The sequence below is a fragment of the Uloborus diversus genome, chromosome 1, assembly GCF_026930045.1.
Source record: "Uloborus diversus isolate 005 chromosome 1, Udiv.v.3.1, whole genome shotgun sequence".
NCBI lineage: Eukaryota > Metazoa > Arthropoda > Arachnida > Araneae > Uloboridae > Uloborus > Uloborus diversus.
The window spans coordinates 173,571,782-173,590,621 of NC_072731.1; the positions used below are offsets into that span (position 1 = coordinate 173,571,782).

The 18,840-nt window shown below is 34.7% G+C and overlaps 1 protein-coding gene across 1 annotated transcript in view; it reads right to left on the reverse strand.

Annotated features, from left to right (window-relative positions):
* Positions 1 to 16,499, reverse strand: part of LOC129223149 (protein ABHD11-like) — a 36,357-nt gene extending 19,858 nt beyond the window's left edge. Inside the window, exons 1-4 of the mRNA XM_054857718.1 lie at positions 16,207 to 16,499; positions 9,267 to 9,420; positions 8,418 to 8,479; positions 8,240 to 8,351 (exon numbers count right to left, since the gene is read on the reverse strand). Of these exons, the coding sequence (XP_054713693.1) occupies positions 8,240 to 8,350 (111 nt within the window). The 5' untranslated portion in view covers position 8,351; positions 8,418 to 8,479; positions 9,267 to 9,420; positions 16,207 to 16,499. The remainder of the gene's footprint in view (positions 1 to 8,239; positions 8,352 to 8,417; positions 8,480 to 9,266; positions 9,421 to 16,206) is intronic.
* Between the last annotated feature and the right edge of the window lie 2,341 nt (positions 16,500 to 18,840).

Below are 18,840 nucleotides of genomic sequence, written 5' to 3' on the forward strand. Positions count from 1 at the left end.
AAAATAGTCGGAAAAAAAACGGAAAATTTCCGGAAAAACGGGAAAAAACCGTTTTTTCTGAAGGGGTTTATTTTTACTTCGGAAAAATTGAAAAAATTAATTTTTTCAACTTTTCAGGAGTTTTAATTAAAATTTTCAGCAAAAAGTGAATAGAAATGTCTCACACTTAAACTTTGATGCAATCCCCCCCCCCCTGTATGATAAAATACTGTCCAACTTTGATAATGCAAGTTGTTGTATGATAATATAATTTGCATATAGATCAAAAAGCATTTAATACTTTTCGCAAAAAAATTAAACCAATATTCTTAGTGAAGAACTTATTTTCCTTTTCATAAAACAAACAAGCACAATTTTAATCACGACAGAACTATCGATAGACTACCGCTGGCCCTCCATCGATAGAGTGAAGCCTGTTACTCACTCAACGATGGGCAAGATTAAAAAAAAAAAAAAAAAGCATCCAGAATCCATTCTCAGGCTCTCCCGGGCTTAAACTCTCCAGCTGATTCAAAGTCGACGAACCATAGTAATAAGCCCCCTGGTATCCTCAAGACTCCAGGATACATTACACGTTCAGGTCGCCACGTCCGGTTTAAAACACCGTATTGGAGCAACTTACTATCCAGGAATCCAGGGGGGGGGGGTTGTGGCGACCCAGCGAACGGAAGTGAAGAGAACAGGACTTGTGGCGGCCGAGCGAATTGAAGTGAAGTGAGATTGATGGAACAAGAGAAAAAGATATTGTAAATAGATGAAGACGATACCTCTGGGGGTGCTAGTACCAGGTAGCTATTAGCTCTTGGACTAGTTCTAAATTCTCATTAACTGTTCGATCCGGTGATGGTGCTGCCATCTATCGGTATATAAAATAATGGAGGCAAGGCACTAGTATGCAGACCTCGACATAAATACAGTTGTAGTCAGTTGTGACTCTTGAATAGAATAGAAATAGATGAAGTACGATTTGCTGTTGTTGAAGTGTTGATAAATAAAATAAAGTAAAATATTCCTACACACTTAAATGATTAGTTCCAAATGAAATAAAAGTTACTGAAAACTGTGATCTAAAACTAATTACTAAACCCAAAATAATTCATAAGTAAAAGGAAAAGCTTTCAATCTCTGCACCTGGAAAAAAAATTATAATGAAAATTCATTACGTCGTAAAATACATGTCGAGTGCCAAATTATAGAAAATGCCGCTATCTAGCAACCATGCTGCCAAAGTTTTCGCCAAGCCACACACCAGTCACATGATGTATCTCTGAACCAATTTCTTCATCAGCGAGAGTGGGAAAGCTCGGTCCAGGGGTGCCCATCCCCCCAAGTTCAATGGCGCAAATTCCCCCCCCCCCAAAAAAAAAATTTTTTTTCTCGCTTTCGAATCGGGTTAAATATAACAGTTTTTAGAGTGTTTAATTTCCAGTCAAATCCATGAGGGGAGGGGGTAGCGCTAACAAATAGCATTTGAACAGAAATATTGTTGGATTGTTGACCTGCCTTGCCTTCCCAAATTTTACAACGTGCACCTTGAGTAAACAAGTTTTGGGTACACCTGGATTTTGCTACACCTTATTTTTTTTCAAACGTATGAACAATTAAAGGAAGAGTGGATTCAACTTTCTGGCTTGGGATGGAGTCATTACTAGATGTATACAATGTGAATCTATAAAATATGAATCGTATTTTATCGTCACTTAGGAGGTTCGTGGGTTTCTCCTCCGGAAAATTTTCGAAATTGTAGTTTTAAAACCAGTTTTAGACGATCTTTGGTGATGTTTGGGGGATAAAAGATTTGGTGTGCCCTTCCCGGTAATTTTTCAATATTGAAACTTAAAAACCGCAATTGTAGATAGTTTAACGTTGTGTGAAAGAGGGCTTTTCCTTTGTTTTCAAAATTGTAGTTCTAAAAACGCAGTTTTAGACTATCTGTGGTAATGTTAGGGAAAGAAGAGATCCTAGGGCTTGCCCCAGGAAAATTTTCAAAATTAAAGCCTTAAAAACGCTATCCATGATTGGGGAAAAGCAGTTTTCTGAAATTGAAGCTCTAAAATCGCAATTGTAGCCGACTTTTGTGACGTTAAGAAAACGAGTTTTCGGAAGCTCTCCCGGAGTTTTCTCGAAATTGAAGCCCTGAAAACCAAATTTAACACGATTTTTAATAATGCTGATGAGAGTAGGAGGGGGGGGAGGAGAGGCACTCCACTTAAATTTTCGAACTTGTAGCTTAAAAAATGCAGTTTTGATAGATCTGGATGATGTTAGTGGAAGGTGAATTTCGGTGCCATTTCCCCGGCAATTGTTTGAATTTGATATTCCAAAAACGCAATTCTTGGCTTGTCTTTGATCATGTTAAGGAAAGAGGGGGGGGGGGAATCAGGGGCTCTCTCCTATAAATTTTTCAAAATTGCAGTTCGACAAACGCAGTTTTAAATGACTCTTGATGATAAAGAGGGTGATATTCTGGCGCTACAATGGGGGGCGCTCTACTGGAAGTTTTCCAAAATTGAAGTTGCATATCCAAAAAAGATGGATCAGACACACCCGTGACAGATATATTTCGGAAATCCTTAAAAATGGATTCAGCTATTCAGCACACATCGAAAATCTTAATTCGAGAATTTTAATGAATCAAATATCCTTCTATACATATCAGATAGAGGAAAGTAAATATGATTTACAAAACATAATTTAAACACCATATATCAGAACAGACTGTTCTACCTCCATAAGCGAAAACCAACATCACTGAAAGTTTTAACAAAAATCTAATGATAAATTGAAACAATCAGTTTAAAAATGGTAGAGAAGATGGGAGTAAAGTGAAATGAAATTTTTTTTCACAAGCTTAAGCTCGTTAATGAAGAAAATATATTAATTGTCAATTGGAGGGATAAAAAATTATTCGCAAACTTCAAAACTAGTTCTTAACGATTGTCGAGGTGCAAATGAATCAATGGAAGACTAGAGCATACTGGACAGAATTATTACAAACAATAAAACATTTTTGACCTCTCTCCCTCTCATCATTTTTACACACATTCATCATGTAAAACTGTGCAACTTCCAGAAAATTTATAAAAAAATGAAAAGAAATCAAATCGTCTGATCCAGCTTTGAAACGGACACTAACTCCATGCTGTCTGTGATTTTCCCTTCATTGAAAATGAGACACGGTCATTTAATTTAGGAAAGAGTACCAGGGCCGTCCCTAGGTAAAAGAAAAAAAAAAAAACTGGGGAGGGGGTACGCTTTTGAAGGTCCGTTATTTTTTTCAAACGCATGTTCCAATATGCAGAGAGAGAGAGAAGATTTGGCTTCTGGTTTAGCAGGGATAGTCATATTACTAGATCTTAGTACTAGCAATATAAATTTAATCGTAAGGATAATATTCAATCAGAATTAGGAGGTGTCGGAGAGATACCTTCTTGCATTATTTCGAAATTGCAGACACAAAAACGCCGTTTTAGACTATATTTTAAGTTTGGGAGGAAGGGGGAGAGGAGGTCCAGGGTAGCATCTGCCGATAATTTTTCCAAATTTAAGTTATCAACACAATCGTGCGTTATATTTAATTATGTTCAGAAGAGAGGGTCTGGGGCTCAGCCCCGGGTATTTTCTAGATTGTTATTTGAAAAACACAGTTTTAGACGACCTATGGTGAATTTAAGGGAAGAAGAGACACGAGATCATCGTTCTATAATTTTTCAAAATGAAAACTTCAAGCACGCATTCCCAATTGTGAATTATTTGTGAATGTGACACGTAAAGGGGGATCTGGGGGGCTCTCCCCCAGGAAAAATCTGAAAACTGTAGTTTGAAAAATGCTGTTTTAGATGATCTATAGTGATATTAAGGGAGAGAAAGATGCGCCCCCCCCCCCCGAATTTTTTAAAAATTTTGAAGCTTTAAAAACGCGATTGTAGACTTTTTTACTTCCTTTTACAAAAAAGGAAGTATTTCATTCGCGAAAAAATTTTCACACAAAAATCGGCCTTAATTTCCATTTTGCTCACCCCCGAATGAATGTTGAGTTTTTTTTTTCGAGCCGACCACACGTATATATGTACCGAAGAACGTATAGACGCTCGAAATATCCATTTTGAAGTTTCCCGAGTTAATTACAACGAGTTGTCTCGTGACGTGTGTATGTACGTATGTATGTGCGTATGTGTGTATGTATGTCGCATAACTCAAGAACGGTATGTCCTAGAAAGTTGAAATTTGGTCCGTAGACTCCTAGTGGGGTCTAGTTGTGCACCTCCTTTTTTGGTTGCATTCGTGTGTTTCTAAGGGGATCTTTTGCACTTTTTTTTTTTTGGTGGAAATCATTGTTAATTTCGATGCAAACTCAAGTGGTGTTATAATTTGGCGGACACTTGGCGATATATCGCCAGTCTTTTGGTCATCAAGTTCTGTCGCCAACTTGGCGACAAATTTGGCGATTTTTTTAAATCATTTTTTTAATTTGGTTTCAATATGGCCATTGTTGGTGATATTTAGAGAGTTAGAGAGAGAATCACATTAAAATTGCAATAATAGAGAAATAACATTGAATTGGTGCAAAAGGAAGTCATGTGATGCACACATCAGCTCGTTTTGTTAAAATTTAGTGCACCGCCAGTTTCTTGAAATTAAAGCCGCGAAAACGTAATTTAAGCCAACCTTCGATGAAAGGGAGAAGGGGGTGTTTTGAAGGGGTTCGAGACCAGAAATGTTTCGTAATTGAAGCACTTAAAGCGATATTTAAGACATTTTTCGATGATGTTGGCGGGAGAGAGATAGAGAGGGGGCGGGAGGGCATTCTCTCGAAAAAAATTTTGATTTGTTGAAACCGTAGTTTTAGAAGAGTTTCGGTAATGTTAATGGGTGGAGAGATTCGAAGTAATCCCCTGGCAAATTTTAAAAATTAAATTCAATTAACGCAAACGTAGACGATTTTAAATACTGTTAGAGGAGTAGAAGGTTTTGGAGATCTTCACCGAAAAATTTTCTGAAATGAAGCCCTAACAATGAAATTTTTTGACGATCTTCGGTAATATTTGGAGAACAACAGTTTCGGGACACCTCAGGGAGGTTTTTTTTTTTTTTTTTAATTGAAGTCCAAAAGACGAAATTTATTCAACCTTGAGTGATGATGAATGATTAATTGAGAGGACGTTTCTCGGAGGTTACGTTGGGAGCACTCTCACAGCTTTTCGAAATTGCAGTCCTAAATACTTAGGTGTAGGCCATCTTTAATGACGTTAGGATAAAGGATGGGGTTTGAGAACGTTTTCCCAGGATTTTTTCAAAACTTAACTTATAAAAACTCATTTCCAGGTCAGCTTCGGGGACGTAAAAAGAAGTTTTTGGAGTTCCCCACTCTTCCTGTCAGTTTGGCTACGTCTCTTTTATCTTCATTGTAAATTTCAGTAATTGATAAACATATTGTTTTAACATTTTTTTTCCAATTTTTCTTTGCCAAACACGATTATTTGCTTAGATTTTCATAATAAAGTTTTCAATTTCCCGCACAATATTTTTGTTTTCTTGCAATACAAGCATTTGCGGCCTTAGGAAAAGGACTTTTAACATTTTGAACGGATGTGGTAATTTTCTGCGATACCTTAGTTCCCTATTCCACTTCATTTTATTTTAAATATGTCATCTGCATCTCTTGATCAAACTTTGATTTACTTACGATTTTTACATTCAAACATTTAGAACTTTTGGTATGAGTATTCATTATAATACTTTGAATCTCTCTTTGCATTTAACTGTTTTCTTTTTTCCTCTATCTCTCTATTTCTAACTTATTTCGGCGACCAATACATTTTTTTCCACTTAGCAATGATTTTCAGGACAACATTTTTCATTAAAAAAAAAAAAAAGTATATACATATGGGAATGTTTCGGCGACCCCTATCCTATGGGCTGTCCTGTTTATTTATGTATTTTCATTCTTTTTTTTTAAACTACATGGTTTAAGCATGGTTTTGTATAACCAGGACCGCCGAGAGACAGACGTACAACATGTTAGTTTGGTCGCCTGTCCTCCCTCCCATAATTCAAATTTTACTCTATGCACAATGTTTTTAATTCGAGTCGAGCCCATAGTTTCCGACTTGGCAGACATACGCACTCTTCGGCCTAGTAAAGGGTTTACTGTACTGAATACTTTTTTTTAATATTTTTTCTTTCCAAAATTCAAAAATTTCATGTTCTAAATAAAAAAAACCTTCTGGAAAAAAAATCCCCCCCCCCCAAATTTTGATGGCGCAACTTGCGCCATAATCCCCAGTTGTGGGCACCCCTGGCTCGGTCTACTCTTATTATTAGTCTACGACTCAGCCTGATAAGACGCGTATCCAGTGAAGCCTTGACTTAAGTTTAGACTTTTTGGTTCGGATTTTTCATTGTTGCTCAGCTAGGGCTACCACAGCAAAGTTACGGGGTTCGCTAAATTAGCCTACAATAGTCTTTTATTTAATAAACAGTTCACGTGCGGAAATTATAACGATATTTTACTGCACTACAAAATATCGCCAAACGCGATAACTTGCCAGAAAAGACAACCACTCAAACACGTGCTCCGATCCAAAATTGCTGATCTTAAGCTGATGCACCGGCTCGTATATAGGGACTTAAATTTAACTGCTCGTATAACGATGAGCTCGTGTCAGTGACGTTGCACGCTAACTGAAAAACATTTCAAAAAATTTAACTTTCCCTGATACTTTTCAAACTCGTCCATCGAGTTCAACAGCAATCGAATAGACCCAGAAATTTTGGAATTTTTAATGAGGATACATATGGATTCAAAAGAAGTGAAGATCAAGAGTCAACCTCCAACTGCTCTTAAGGTGCCGAAAACGACTGGATCCACTAAAGGCCTTGGTCGCAGATCATGAAGACCATCAGAAAATTGCAAAGAACGCAAGGTACGACTCTGTTGAACATTAAGTCGTTCCTCAGTACTGCCACAAAAATGGATATGAATGTGAAGGACGTAGAAATCAAGATGTACTTGAAAAACGCTTTGAATCGAGGAGTACTGACAATTGAGGCGGGACACTATAAAAAAGCGGACAAAGCATCAAAGAAACGTAATGAAGGACGCATAACAAGTTTGAAGACATCCCGAAAACTGCGAAAAGTAAGATTTGTGGAACCTGAAACTAAAAGCACTGCAAATGAGGAACTAAGAGTAGCAAATGAAAACTTTTAAGCAAAAGATACGAAATGAAGCTTTTTCAGTTTTCGATCTAGAACGAATTGCGAAATTTAACTCATGTCAAAAATAGCTTGTAGTAGTAATGAATTGCCAAGTATATCTGTAATTCTCAAATTGGATAATATGGAATGTTTAATAAATGAAGAAACCGTCTAGTAAAATGCTGAGTGCATTTATGCGTTTCTCTATCAAAACAAAAACCGATATAAAAATTTAAATCATTGATGTTAAACATCGTTTTGCCTTCGCGCATTTAGGAATCTTATTATAGTTGTTGATGAAAGGCAGAAATCTAGAATTTTTCGAATTGAAAGTAACATTACATGAAAAATGAAAGATGATGCCCATATTTACACCTTTTCCTCTAATAGTTAATTTTGGTAACTAAAAATATTGCCGAAAACAAACAATAAGTGGACAATTAGTAAACTAATAATTCAAATTCTGTAAATAGTAATTATTTTTGTGATTACAACAAATTAATCTCGCTAAATTTGGCGTTTATGCCAATATCTTTCACCTGAAATTATCTTAGTAATGTAACCAGTAAATAGTTTCTTGTAACGAATACACAACCCCCTTAGATTCGAATGAAGTATATGGTCCCTCTATTTCTGAAGCATTAGATTTGTGATACAGAATAAAAAGAAAATATGAGAAATTGTTAGAACTTTGAAGAAATTTCTGAATGGAATATTATGGAAACTTTTCTAGGATTTATAAATAGCCACGGCCGACGGCGTGATCAGTTAGTCTCGTTTTAGTTCTTGCTCTGGAAAGTGTGTATTAGCCTTTGCGCTGTAATTTTGCGTATTTTGATGTAAATACGTGTTTGACCGTTGAGTTTACGGTGTTAATTGATATTTGCCTAATTGCTATAGTTAATTTAGCAGTTGCTAATGATATTTCTTGTACATAGTTGTAAATAAATCTCCTGTGCTTTCTCAAGAACTGTGTCGTCATTTAAAGAAAGTTTGAAGTTTCGTCGTACGCGTAACAATATATAGATTATAAACTTACATTTGTCAGAGCAGCATTGATAGCCACTGTTCCTCCCATACTCATACCAACCAATATTGCTCTCTTAATCTGGTAACTGTCCATGAAGTGCAGCAAATCATGAGCCAGCATATCGTTGTAAATAAATCTCCTGTGCTTTCTCAAGAACTGTGTCGTCATTTAAAGAAAGTTTGAAGTTTCGAAATTAAATTCGTCCGTCCATTCCGCGTCTCCATGATTTCTTTGATCAACAACAAAAGCCTTTATAAAAACAAAATATTTCAATGAAGATACTTATTCAAATGCTTAAATAAATTTAAAAAGTCATTCTGAGTCACGCAACTTTCCGGGGATATTTCGATAATTGGGAATCTGGCGCGGTCGTCTCATTTTTGGCGTAAATCATTTTATTTTGGTAACCCTGCTGATTTATAGCAACCCTATGTGAATAGATGTTTCCGATCTCTTTGTTTTGATTTGCAAAGAAAAATACCTCTCGCGCAGGCGCTTGTGCCAAAAATTGACGCCAATGAAGAAAGATCGCCAGATTCCCAATTATCGAAATATTCCCCCAACTTTCCTTTACACAGACACATCCAAACTTCTTAAACGTGGTGTACTGCCATTTTATTAGGGGGACCGGAAAGAAATGCAATGTTTTTCAAACAAATACAATTTCTAAAGATTTCGATTTTTAATTAATATTACATCAGAATAGTTTTTAATTTTAATCATCAGAAACAAGCAATCAGATACATCAACTTTCTTTGAACAGACACATCCAAATTTCCTTACGTTGTGTACTGTATAACGAAGGAGTCTCCTACTTTTTTTACTCAAGGATCGTATAGCAAATTTCGATTGCGAAACAAATTTAGCAATTTACTTTCTCCTGTTTTCTTCCTTTAAAATGGCAGACTATGCTTCAGTTAGAAATCAAACCTACGATAAAAACAAATGCTCACAAGTTCGTTTTCAACAAAAGCATTCATAAAACCATTTCAAACGACTAACCGATTTTTCATAAATATTTCGAATCAACACTTACCCTTCGTTTTGCTGCATTTGTAACTTCTTGGGGTATTTTACCCCAACTTTCCTTTCATCCCGCCAAACCATGAAGAAAAATGATTGGGCATAAATTTTGATTTGCTCCAGTTTCTGGGTCAGCAATGAAATGTGCTAGTTTTGCCGGTATAAATCTAGAAATATTAATTTGTGTATACCTTAAAGCTTTTTACACAGTCAAGCATTTTATTTTATTTTCTCTTATTTAGCAGTGAAATTAGAGATTGCAATACCGGACCAAATAAGCGATACCGGTATTCGGAATTTTTTAAAATGTGATACAGTGATCTCGCGTTTATACACGACCTCTGTTATACGCGTTTGTCACATATGCGCGTTTTTCTCACGGGCCCAGCCAGCGATATAAGAAAACAATGTTAACTCTTGTTCATTTATACGCGAAAGCTAATTTAAACCACTTTTCACTTATGCGCGGTAAATTTTTTTCAAGTTTTAGTTAAATCACCTTTTCACGCTTTGCTTATCGGAGGATTTTCACCTTTCTTGTTCTGTTTCTTGAAATACATTCATATGCCTTTATTCCATTGTTCGGATTCTTCCAAGAACGCGTTCTTTTTCGCACAAGTGTGCAATAGTGGGTGGAATTAGTCTTGTGATTGACATCGAGAGGGGAGGACAGGTTACATACAAAAAGGTTGACGTCACTAAAAGTCGTGCTCAGACTAAGTCAAGCGGTAGGAATTGACGTAGATTATGGAGAATATTTTGCATCCCCGTAGACTATAGCACTGATCACGCGACATTTTTTAGGTTTTGGGGAATCCGCTTACGTACTGTACAGTGCATAAATAATGACAAAACGTACAACTTCAAATTTTACATTTTTATTTAATTACAATGCATAAACGGAAATAATGTGCTGTTAACTTATTTAATTTTTGGGTTTTTCATTGGTGCGCAAATCTCACTTGTACTCGAAAATTTCGTTGTCCCCTTTGGTCGCGTATAAGTGAGAGTTCACTGTACCAGTATTAGGATTTGTTTCAGAAAATTACCAAAAAAAAAAAGAAAGAATGAAAAGCAATTGTTTCTTTGTCATATTTCATAATTTTGCGCAAAAAGTACATTATTTATGAAAACTTATTTTGTACAAATATAAAACGAAGGAACAAATGTAATAATAAGAAATCAATAAAAGGAAGAAACATAATGCATCTTTTGAATTTTCACTTAGCCTGTACCTCGTTTTAGTGAACCAATTTCTCGCAGTTGAAAATACTATTTCTGAATTCACGCTGGTCGGCGGTACTGTTTATGCGCAATACACCTCCTCTAAGTGCCACGAAGTCCTTCATGTTCAAATAACTTGGTCTCTTGCTTGCTGGTTTTGAGATGAATCATCATTTGTGTGTGTGTTTCTTTGTACTGTGTGTAGTTTTTTTTTTTTTAACTATAGCATGCTGTAATTTCTCTTCGAGAGACAATTCTTTTTACTTCCTTTTACAAAAAAGGCAGTATTGTATTCGCGAAAAAAAATTTCACTCAGAAATCGAACTTAATTTCCATTTTACTCACCCCCGAATGATATTGAGTTTTTTTTTCAACTTGACCACACGTGGATAAGTGCCTAAGAACGTATAGACACGCGAAATATCCATAATGACGATTCCCGAGTTGATTACAACGAATTTTCTCGTGATGTCTGTATGTACGTATGTATGTATTTGGTTGCATTCGGGTGTTTCTAAAGGGGTCTTTTGCCCCTTTTTGGGGGTAAATTATTGTTAATTTCGATGTAAACTAAAGTGGTGGTGTTATAATTTGGCGATATACTTGGCAATATATCACCAGTCTTTTGGTCGCCAAGTTTTGTCGCCAACTTGGTGACAAGTTTGGCGATTGTTTTTTTTTTTTTTTTTTTCAATCTGTTTCAATTTGGCCACTGTTGGTGATATTTAGAGAGTAAACTATTGAATCACATTAAACGTTAGAGGTTAGATCAAGTTAGGTTCGTGTTTCCGTGTTTCCGTTCGTGTTCTCGTATTAACTCTATGGTTGAAAGTTCTGATGAACTTAACTAAAATTGATCTTTTGTTAGTTTTTTTATTCGTTTTCTTTTCAAAAGTCGTCACAAGTAGGTAAATATCTGAAAATATGTTTCAGTTTATTACGCCTTTCCTCTATGCACATTTTCAACGCACTTCATAAATTGGTAATTGTTACCTCGTCAAGTATACCCTATCTAATACCTAAATAACAAGACAGACCAGCATCCCAATACCGCTAACAGCAAATCAGCATTTGTTATACAAACAATAAAAGGTTTTTTTCACAATTCAGTACGAATAAAACATTAAAAAATGTATGTCATAAAACATTGTCGCAATGTGTGATGGCTGTTATTCATAGCACAAATATACTCGTAATAACACTTGAAACTAACTTTCACGAAAATCAAGGATATTTAAAAAATAAAAACATGGTAGACATTAAACGCACGGAAATGCAAATCATCTTGTAATCTTTCTCATACTTTAATTCATTGATATTTCATCAATTCGTGCTTTTGAAGCCACATTTTTATACCAATACAGGTATTGGTTTGATACTGTCTCATCGAAAAAGATATTTACCTTAAAATTAACAACAGATATCTAATAAATTAAATTGAAAACTCCTTAACTAAAAGATTTTTATTATTTTCCGCTAATACCGAAAATACCGGTATTTTACCTCAGAAAGTACCGGCATTAAGAAATTGAAAAATAATTCAACGTCCGGTATTTGGTATACCGGTATCGCAATCACTATATGAGATAGGAAAAAGTTTTAGAAAGCAGAAAAAACTTGAAAAAACTTTACGTTGTGATAAAATTTTCAATTTTGCTGATTTTTTTTTTTTTTTTTTTGCAGTTCAGGTGAAACTTGAGTTGAGTTTAAGAAAGATAAAAACATACTTACAGAAAAAAGTATATACAGTGGGTGAATCTTATTTTTAGTGTCAAAAATACTAGAAAATGAATCATGATCTTGCATGAACACGGTTCAAAATGCTTAGAACAAAAAAAAAAAAAAAAAAAAAAAAGAGCATTGGAATATACCCCCATGCATTAGTATCCTCCCCCCCCCCCCCCCGAAAAAAAAACGAAATACGATGTTTTAAGTCGCACACCCTCTTATACTTTTTCTTTTAGGTCAAAACAATTGTAAAAAAAGTTTCATTTTATTTGAACAACGGTAACCCGGGCCGACTTGCGCCTGAAAGTGGGTGTAGTGTGTACTGGGCCGAATAGGGGGAAAAAAATCGGAAGTTTGAAATTTTATGTCATATAGCCAATAGGTACCCCGAAAATATTTATCCAATTTAAAAAATATTTAAGGGTCCAATAGTAGGCCTAAAATTTGTTATTTTCATCAAAAAATTGATTTTTTTTTTCTATACATTAAAAAAAAAAATGCGAGATATATTTTAAGAAGAATAATATCAACAGTAAACTCACTGATTAGTGCTAAATAGAAATTTTTGCTCTTTTTAAGTTTCCCACATAGAACTAAAATATGTTTTTTCAAGTTTAAGTTAAATTTTTCATTTTAAATATTTTTTTATTATTCATTTGCAAATGTTGATTTGAAAATGTGTTCGCTAATTATTTTTAAACTTGATATTTTACTGAAACGTATATGTAATTTTTTAAAAGGAAAATCGAAAAAATCCATTTTTTGAATATAAATAAATTTTAGGCCTCCTGATGGACACCTAAATATTTTTTTTTAAATTTAGATAATATTTTTGTGGTACATGTGGGACTATAGGGGCAACGTTTTACCAAAATAACAAAATAAATTTTCGAACTTCGATTTTTTTTTTCGATTTAGTACACAGGGCTGGTTTACACTTTCGTGCACAAGTCGCCACCTGTTGCCGTTGTTTAAACTATATGAAACTTTTCTTACAATTGTTTTGACCTAAAAGGAAAAACATTAGAAGGTGTGCTACTTGAAAGATCGACTTTCGTTTTTTTCCTGGGGGGGGGGGACACACACCCTAATATACATTGTGTAAAAAAATAGAGACGTGAAAAGAAAAAATGTCTTCGAACGGGCATGCTTGAAAACATTGCAATTGATATCTGGGTGATTTCCCCGAAAATGATTTAGGAGAAATGGACAGGCATATCGACCGACTCACATTTGCTCATTTTATAATTCCGATTTTCATTAAAATAATATTTTACTGAATTATACACTTATTTCTGCTCTTTTTACTTTTTTAGCGGTACCTTTAATTGAAGTGATTCAAGCAACTTTCTCTCTGTCATTAATATTTTTTATATCACTTTCTTTATTTTTAAAATTTTTACCAGAAATTAATCTGAAAATGGACACTAAAATATTATTTCATTTTGCTTTGTTTATAAACGTTAGTACAGGGTGAGGCGTGGGAACTTTATTTTTTGAATTTGGCACAAAAAAAGTTTGGAGCAACACAGAGTGACGCTCCATATCACATGTTCCCATTAAAGTGAGAGATGGGGACAGGCTCAACGGAAAGATCTGAATGGGAAATTTGTTACGTCATGATTTCAGTTGCCATCATGCTTTGGATGAGACAGCATCGCGCTTTTACTGTGGAGGCGTATTTTTATAACAGCCGTTCAATCGGAATGGGGATTCAAACTGGCCTGCACGCTCGCCTGATTTAGCCCCCCGTGACTATTTTCTGTGGGGTTATCTGATGTCGCAGGCTTATAACGATCGTCAACGAGCCCTAGAGGACCTGAAGAACCGCATCCAAACCGAAACTGCCAATATACCGGTCGACATGCTCCAAAGAGTTGAAAAAAATTCCTATTTTGACTGAATCAGGGTGTTGACAGTCGAGGGCAACACTTACAAGATATTGTTTTCAAAACAGTGTAAAGCATAATTTCCAATTATGTGTGACATTTAAAAGGAAATAATAAAGAATTTTGAGGCATGTCAAATTTTTTATTTCATTTTCAAAAAAAGAAGTTCCTGCGCTTCATCCTCCTAAGAAAGAAAGTGTTGATCCAAATTATTTCTTGTGGTATTAGAAACAAGATCAATCACTGGGCCTGCACAATATCGCTATAAACATAACAGATTTAATAACAGCATAACAACGTTGAAATTGAACAAAATTACAGGCCTCTGTTTGGAATTTCAAGCTTTTTTTTATATTAAAAAAATGAGCTAAAAAATGACAAATAACCCGATAGTCGCTTCCATGAAAAATAAAATAAGCTTGTTTGAAGACATAAGACGCTTTAAGACGTCTTTTATTCCACGTGATCTTTTTTTACATTAAAAAAATAAGGTCCTTCGTAACTCTAAAACACGCGTCTGCAATACTTATAACTATTTGGTTTCTGTAATGGTATCGACCTATCGCACAAGGGTAAATATTTTATTTGGCAAATCAATTTAGTCGACAGCTTACAGACATTATTGTTAAGGATACGTCCTGTCAGGTCCTAATTAACTGACGGTCCTAAAGCTCCGTGGACCTGAGCACCACAGTTTTAAGGGCACCGAAATAAGGTAAATTTTGTTCTTTCTTCCCTCTTTTTGAAACCACTTCTTTAAAGATGCACGGAATTACTTGAGAGAGGGCCACCAAATTTTATCAGAATGTGAATCACTTTGGCTTGGTCGCAGCCTGCATCCAGTTCGGTTTCTCTTCTCTTTTTCTACCGTCAAACAGAACGAGTAACTAAATATTAACTCCACCAACAACGTTGAAAAGCGCAAAGTTGCAAGAAATTGCTAACTCATGCTTCAGGATTGCATCGAGTCCCTTTCTTACGTGAGTTTTTGGATGTAAAGATATCCGGTAAAAGCTGTTTTGCATCCCAAAAATAATGTAAAATCGATGGGTGTCTGCAATTTTTATGAACAAACTTGCACTTTTTACCTGTACGTTGTTTGCTGTTATTACTTTCACTTTTTAGCACAAAGATATTTATACTTATCTAATGCTTCAAATGAGGCAGGGAGAAGCAAAGGGATGTAAGTGCCAAAATTAGAAGTTTAGAGTTAATCACTGCAAATGGTAGGATAACCTTTCCTCTGTTTTGGGGCAAGAGAACGAACTAGTAGCCCTAGTAGGTGCTGCTATACAGTTTGATTTAGAAAAACTTTTCAATGAAAGCTTACCTAGGACCAAAACTTTAAACGCGTTTCACTCAAAAATTTAAAATGTCCACTAACGTCCCTTTGGTTCTCACTGCCGCAAATGCTCTGTTAAAAGTTCTTCATTATAGTTGGCAGAATTTCGTTCTGCACAAAATACCCCCCCCCCCCAAATATCCCCCCCCCCTTTTTTTGTGGTTTATTTATTTACTTTATTTTTAAATTTTTTAAACCAAAACGAGATATTTAAAAAAAAAACGAATTGCCAAAATTTTCAGAACATAATTATTTAATTATTTGTTTTACTTTGTATATCGGTTTACGAAACATTATTTAGCAAAAGCAGTAACTTTTAGTTTATGTAATATTCATTGTTTAGATATTAGTAAATCAATTGTTTCACTTAAAAACAAGCCATACTTGTTCAATGAAATTTTTACCAAGTGTTTGACAGTTCAAAACACTTCGGTGTAAATAATGTAAGTATAATTCATGTCTAAGTGTTTCTTCAGGGAAAGTTATTGTGTACAAAATTCATCAAAAGCTTAATAAAAACGTGAGTTAAGTTGCTAGATTTACATCAATTACCACTCCATCTGCTCAAAAACCAAACCTAGCAAAATTTTGTACTTGTTTCTGTCTTTCTCTCCCTTTTTTTTTTTCATTTTTAGCTGCCGCCAAAAGTCCTATGGCTTTTAGTTGTCAATTTGTTTTGCCGCCTCCCCCCACTTTTCAGTCCCAATAACCGCCTTTGCTACACATTAATCTTTTAAAAGTATTTACATAAATTCATTGAAAATGCTTACCTTGCCATGATTTCGCTTCAAGCACTGAAGAATATCAAAATTACTCTAAATTATCTGAAGAGAAATATCTTTGAAATCCAGTTGTCAATTGAATAGGTTCAATACGTTTTCATGAAAGGAGAAAAAAAAAAGTAAAATTCGTTTCATGCAGTTGTTCAAATTTCAAAACCTTTTTAAGAACTATATCTGCCTTAGATATAAAATATAAACGATGAAGTATTGTTTTGGTTTTCACTCAGTCTTTTTTTTATCTCACACTGACTGGTACAGCATCCAGACGTCCTGCAATCAACATCCTGAAATGAAAGGCAGTGAGATTAAACTGTGTCCTTCACATCTTGACCCAAGAGTCAAATTATGTTATTTTCTTTATGTCGCGCTCATTCAGTTGTGCCATGTTCATTTTTATTTAGAGTTTGCTTTTTACATTTCAGTTTTTTCTTTGCTGTTTTTCGGCTTCTTCCTGTTATACGTGTAGAATCAAAAAAAAAAAAAAAAAAAAAAAAAAAAAAACAAAATTGGAGAATGTCGACTTTCACCGGAAATTTTTCGTCGATGTGTTTGGTAGGTGCATGTTGATATCCATTGATCAATGCCAACATTTGCCAGATTTCCAATTTTCACAGTCATGGGCGGCGCCCATATGAAAAATTTTAAGGGCTCAGATATTTTCCCTATGGTTTAGCAGGATATGTTCCCCATAGAAACCGATTTCCGCATAGATTAGAGTTATTAAAATCTGACGTTTTTAATAACTTATTCATCAACGGCTGGAGAAGAAATGTTTTTGAAAAGAAAAAAGTATTAAAAACAAGGAAGATCCAATTTCTAAGGAGGGGCTTGAGCCGCCACTTGAAGCAATGGTTCGGTTGAACCGAACCATTGCTTCGGTCACTCGTCTGGTCTGCTAATTCTATATTAGCTACCAGTTTGTTTCGCACTCTTGGCTTCCTTAAGAGGTTTTCTATCTCCAGCTCAGTCACTTTCCTATAAAGGGGTGATGAGTGTTAATAAGCACGAAACTGCAGTCCTCGGTTGGAAATGACTGAGCTGGCGGTGTATATCACGTAATCCAATTCATTATTTAGTGTATCATCTCAACTCCCAGTCGATAGCTAGAATTGTTGATTATTTTTGCGTTCCGTCTGACTTTTTGAGGCTTTTCTCAAGTCAAATCTTAAAGTAAAGTTTTTCCACAAGATTGGCTAAAAATAAATGTATTTGGCTGATCATTTTCCATTTAAACGGAACTTAAATGTAATTAACGATTTTTTATTAATATTTATGTAGATTGGACACTTACTCACTATCCAATCAACCAGCAGAAATATCCCCAAAATTTTTGCAGAAAGATTTCAGTATAGCTAATGCATTTGGTAGTTTTTTCAACTATCGCTGTTTTTGAAGCCAAAGGTTACGTAATAATGTTTCTCACCAGGAAACATCACGAGTTCAGTAATCATGAAAAAAGTTAAAAATGGTCGCATTCGAAAGAGTATCTTTAGAAAAAAATTTGACCCAAATATTGTGTGCCCTCGTCCTTTTGTTTTTGAGATATGGGGGGTCAAAGTCTGTCGAAATCTTACGAAAATTCGCCAAATTTAAAGACTTGGCAAGAAATGGAAAATACCACGTGATTTCATCGCCTGCGTCTAGCAAGACTCTCATTTCCATTTCTGGTCATCTGCAAAGCGCGTAAACAATGTTTCGAATTAACCCTTTACTTGTGTGGGTAAAATTAAAAAGTAACTATGAAGCCTGTGAAATGGAAACTAGAGAGCTTTATCCAGAGAAGCTACAACTTTATAACGAAATTGAACGTAAGATTTAACTTTGTAATCGTGATAATAATGCATTTCAGAATTTAAGTGCATTTCAAGTGTGTTTTACTTAACTAATTTAAGTTTGTACTCTTGTAATGAAATGTGTTGTAAGTAATTAATAATTATGTACGAGAATTAATATGAATAAGTAAAAAAAAAACATGCTTATTAAAGTTTATATATTGAAAATAAAATGGATAGTTTTTGATGTTGAAAGAACATGATCATGGATTGTAGTATCCCAGCTCTTATTTATTTTTTCAAAAGTTATTATCATTCATGAAGTTTTATTGTCTGACCACTGCTAGCGAAAATGTTTAATTTAAAATCGAAAAAAATAATAATTAAAAAAAAAGAAAACAACGGATAGTAAATGTCTAAAATTTGCACAGCAAAACTAACGATGTCGGAAATTACTTCATAACAGATTCTTATCAAAAATTTTATAGTCGACGTTCATTACAACAACCCATGTAGTTCGAAAAAGTCTGTCACTGCAACTGAAAGTCGCTATAACGTAAATGCACATCATATTGCATGTTATTTAGTCATTTTTAAAAATACTGAACTCACTTTTACCAATTATGTTTCAGGTTAAAAGGGAATTCAAATACGAGCAAAATAAAGATTAATACAGTTTTTTTTTAATTTGACTTGTTAGGGGGTTTACACATAACTTGAAAACGATACACATAACGAAAAACACACTGGAAATAACTGACAGAAGTCGTTTTTTTTAAATTTGAGAACAGGGTTTGAAATCTTTAAAAATGTCGTTTTCTCAGTATTTAGATACTGTTGAAGACTTCAG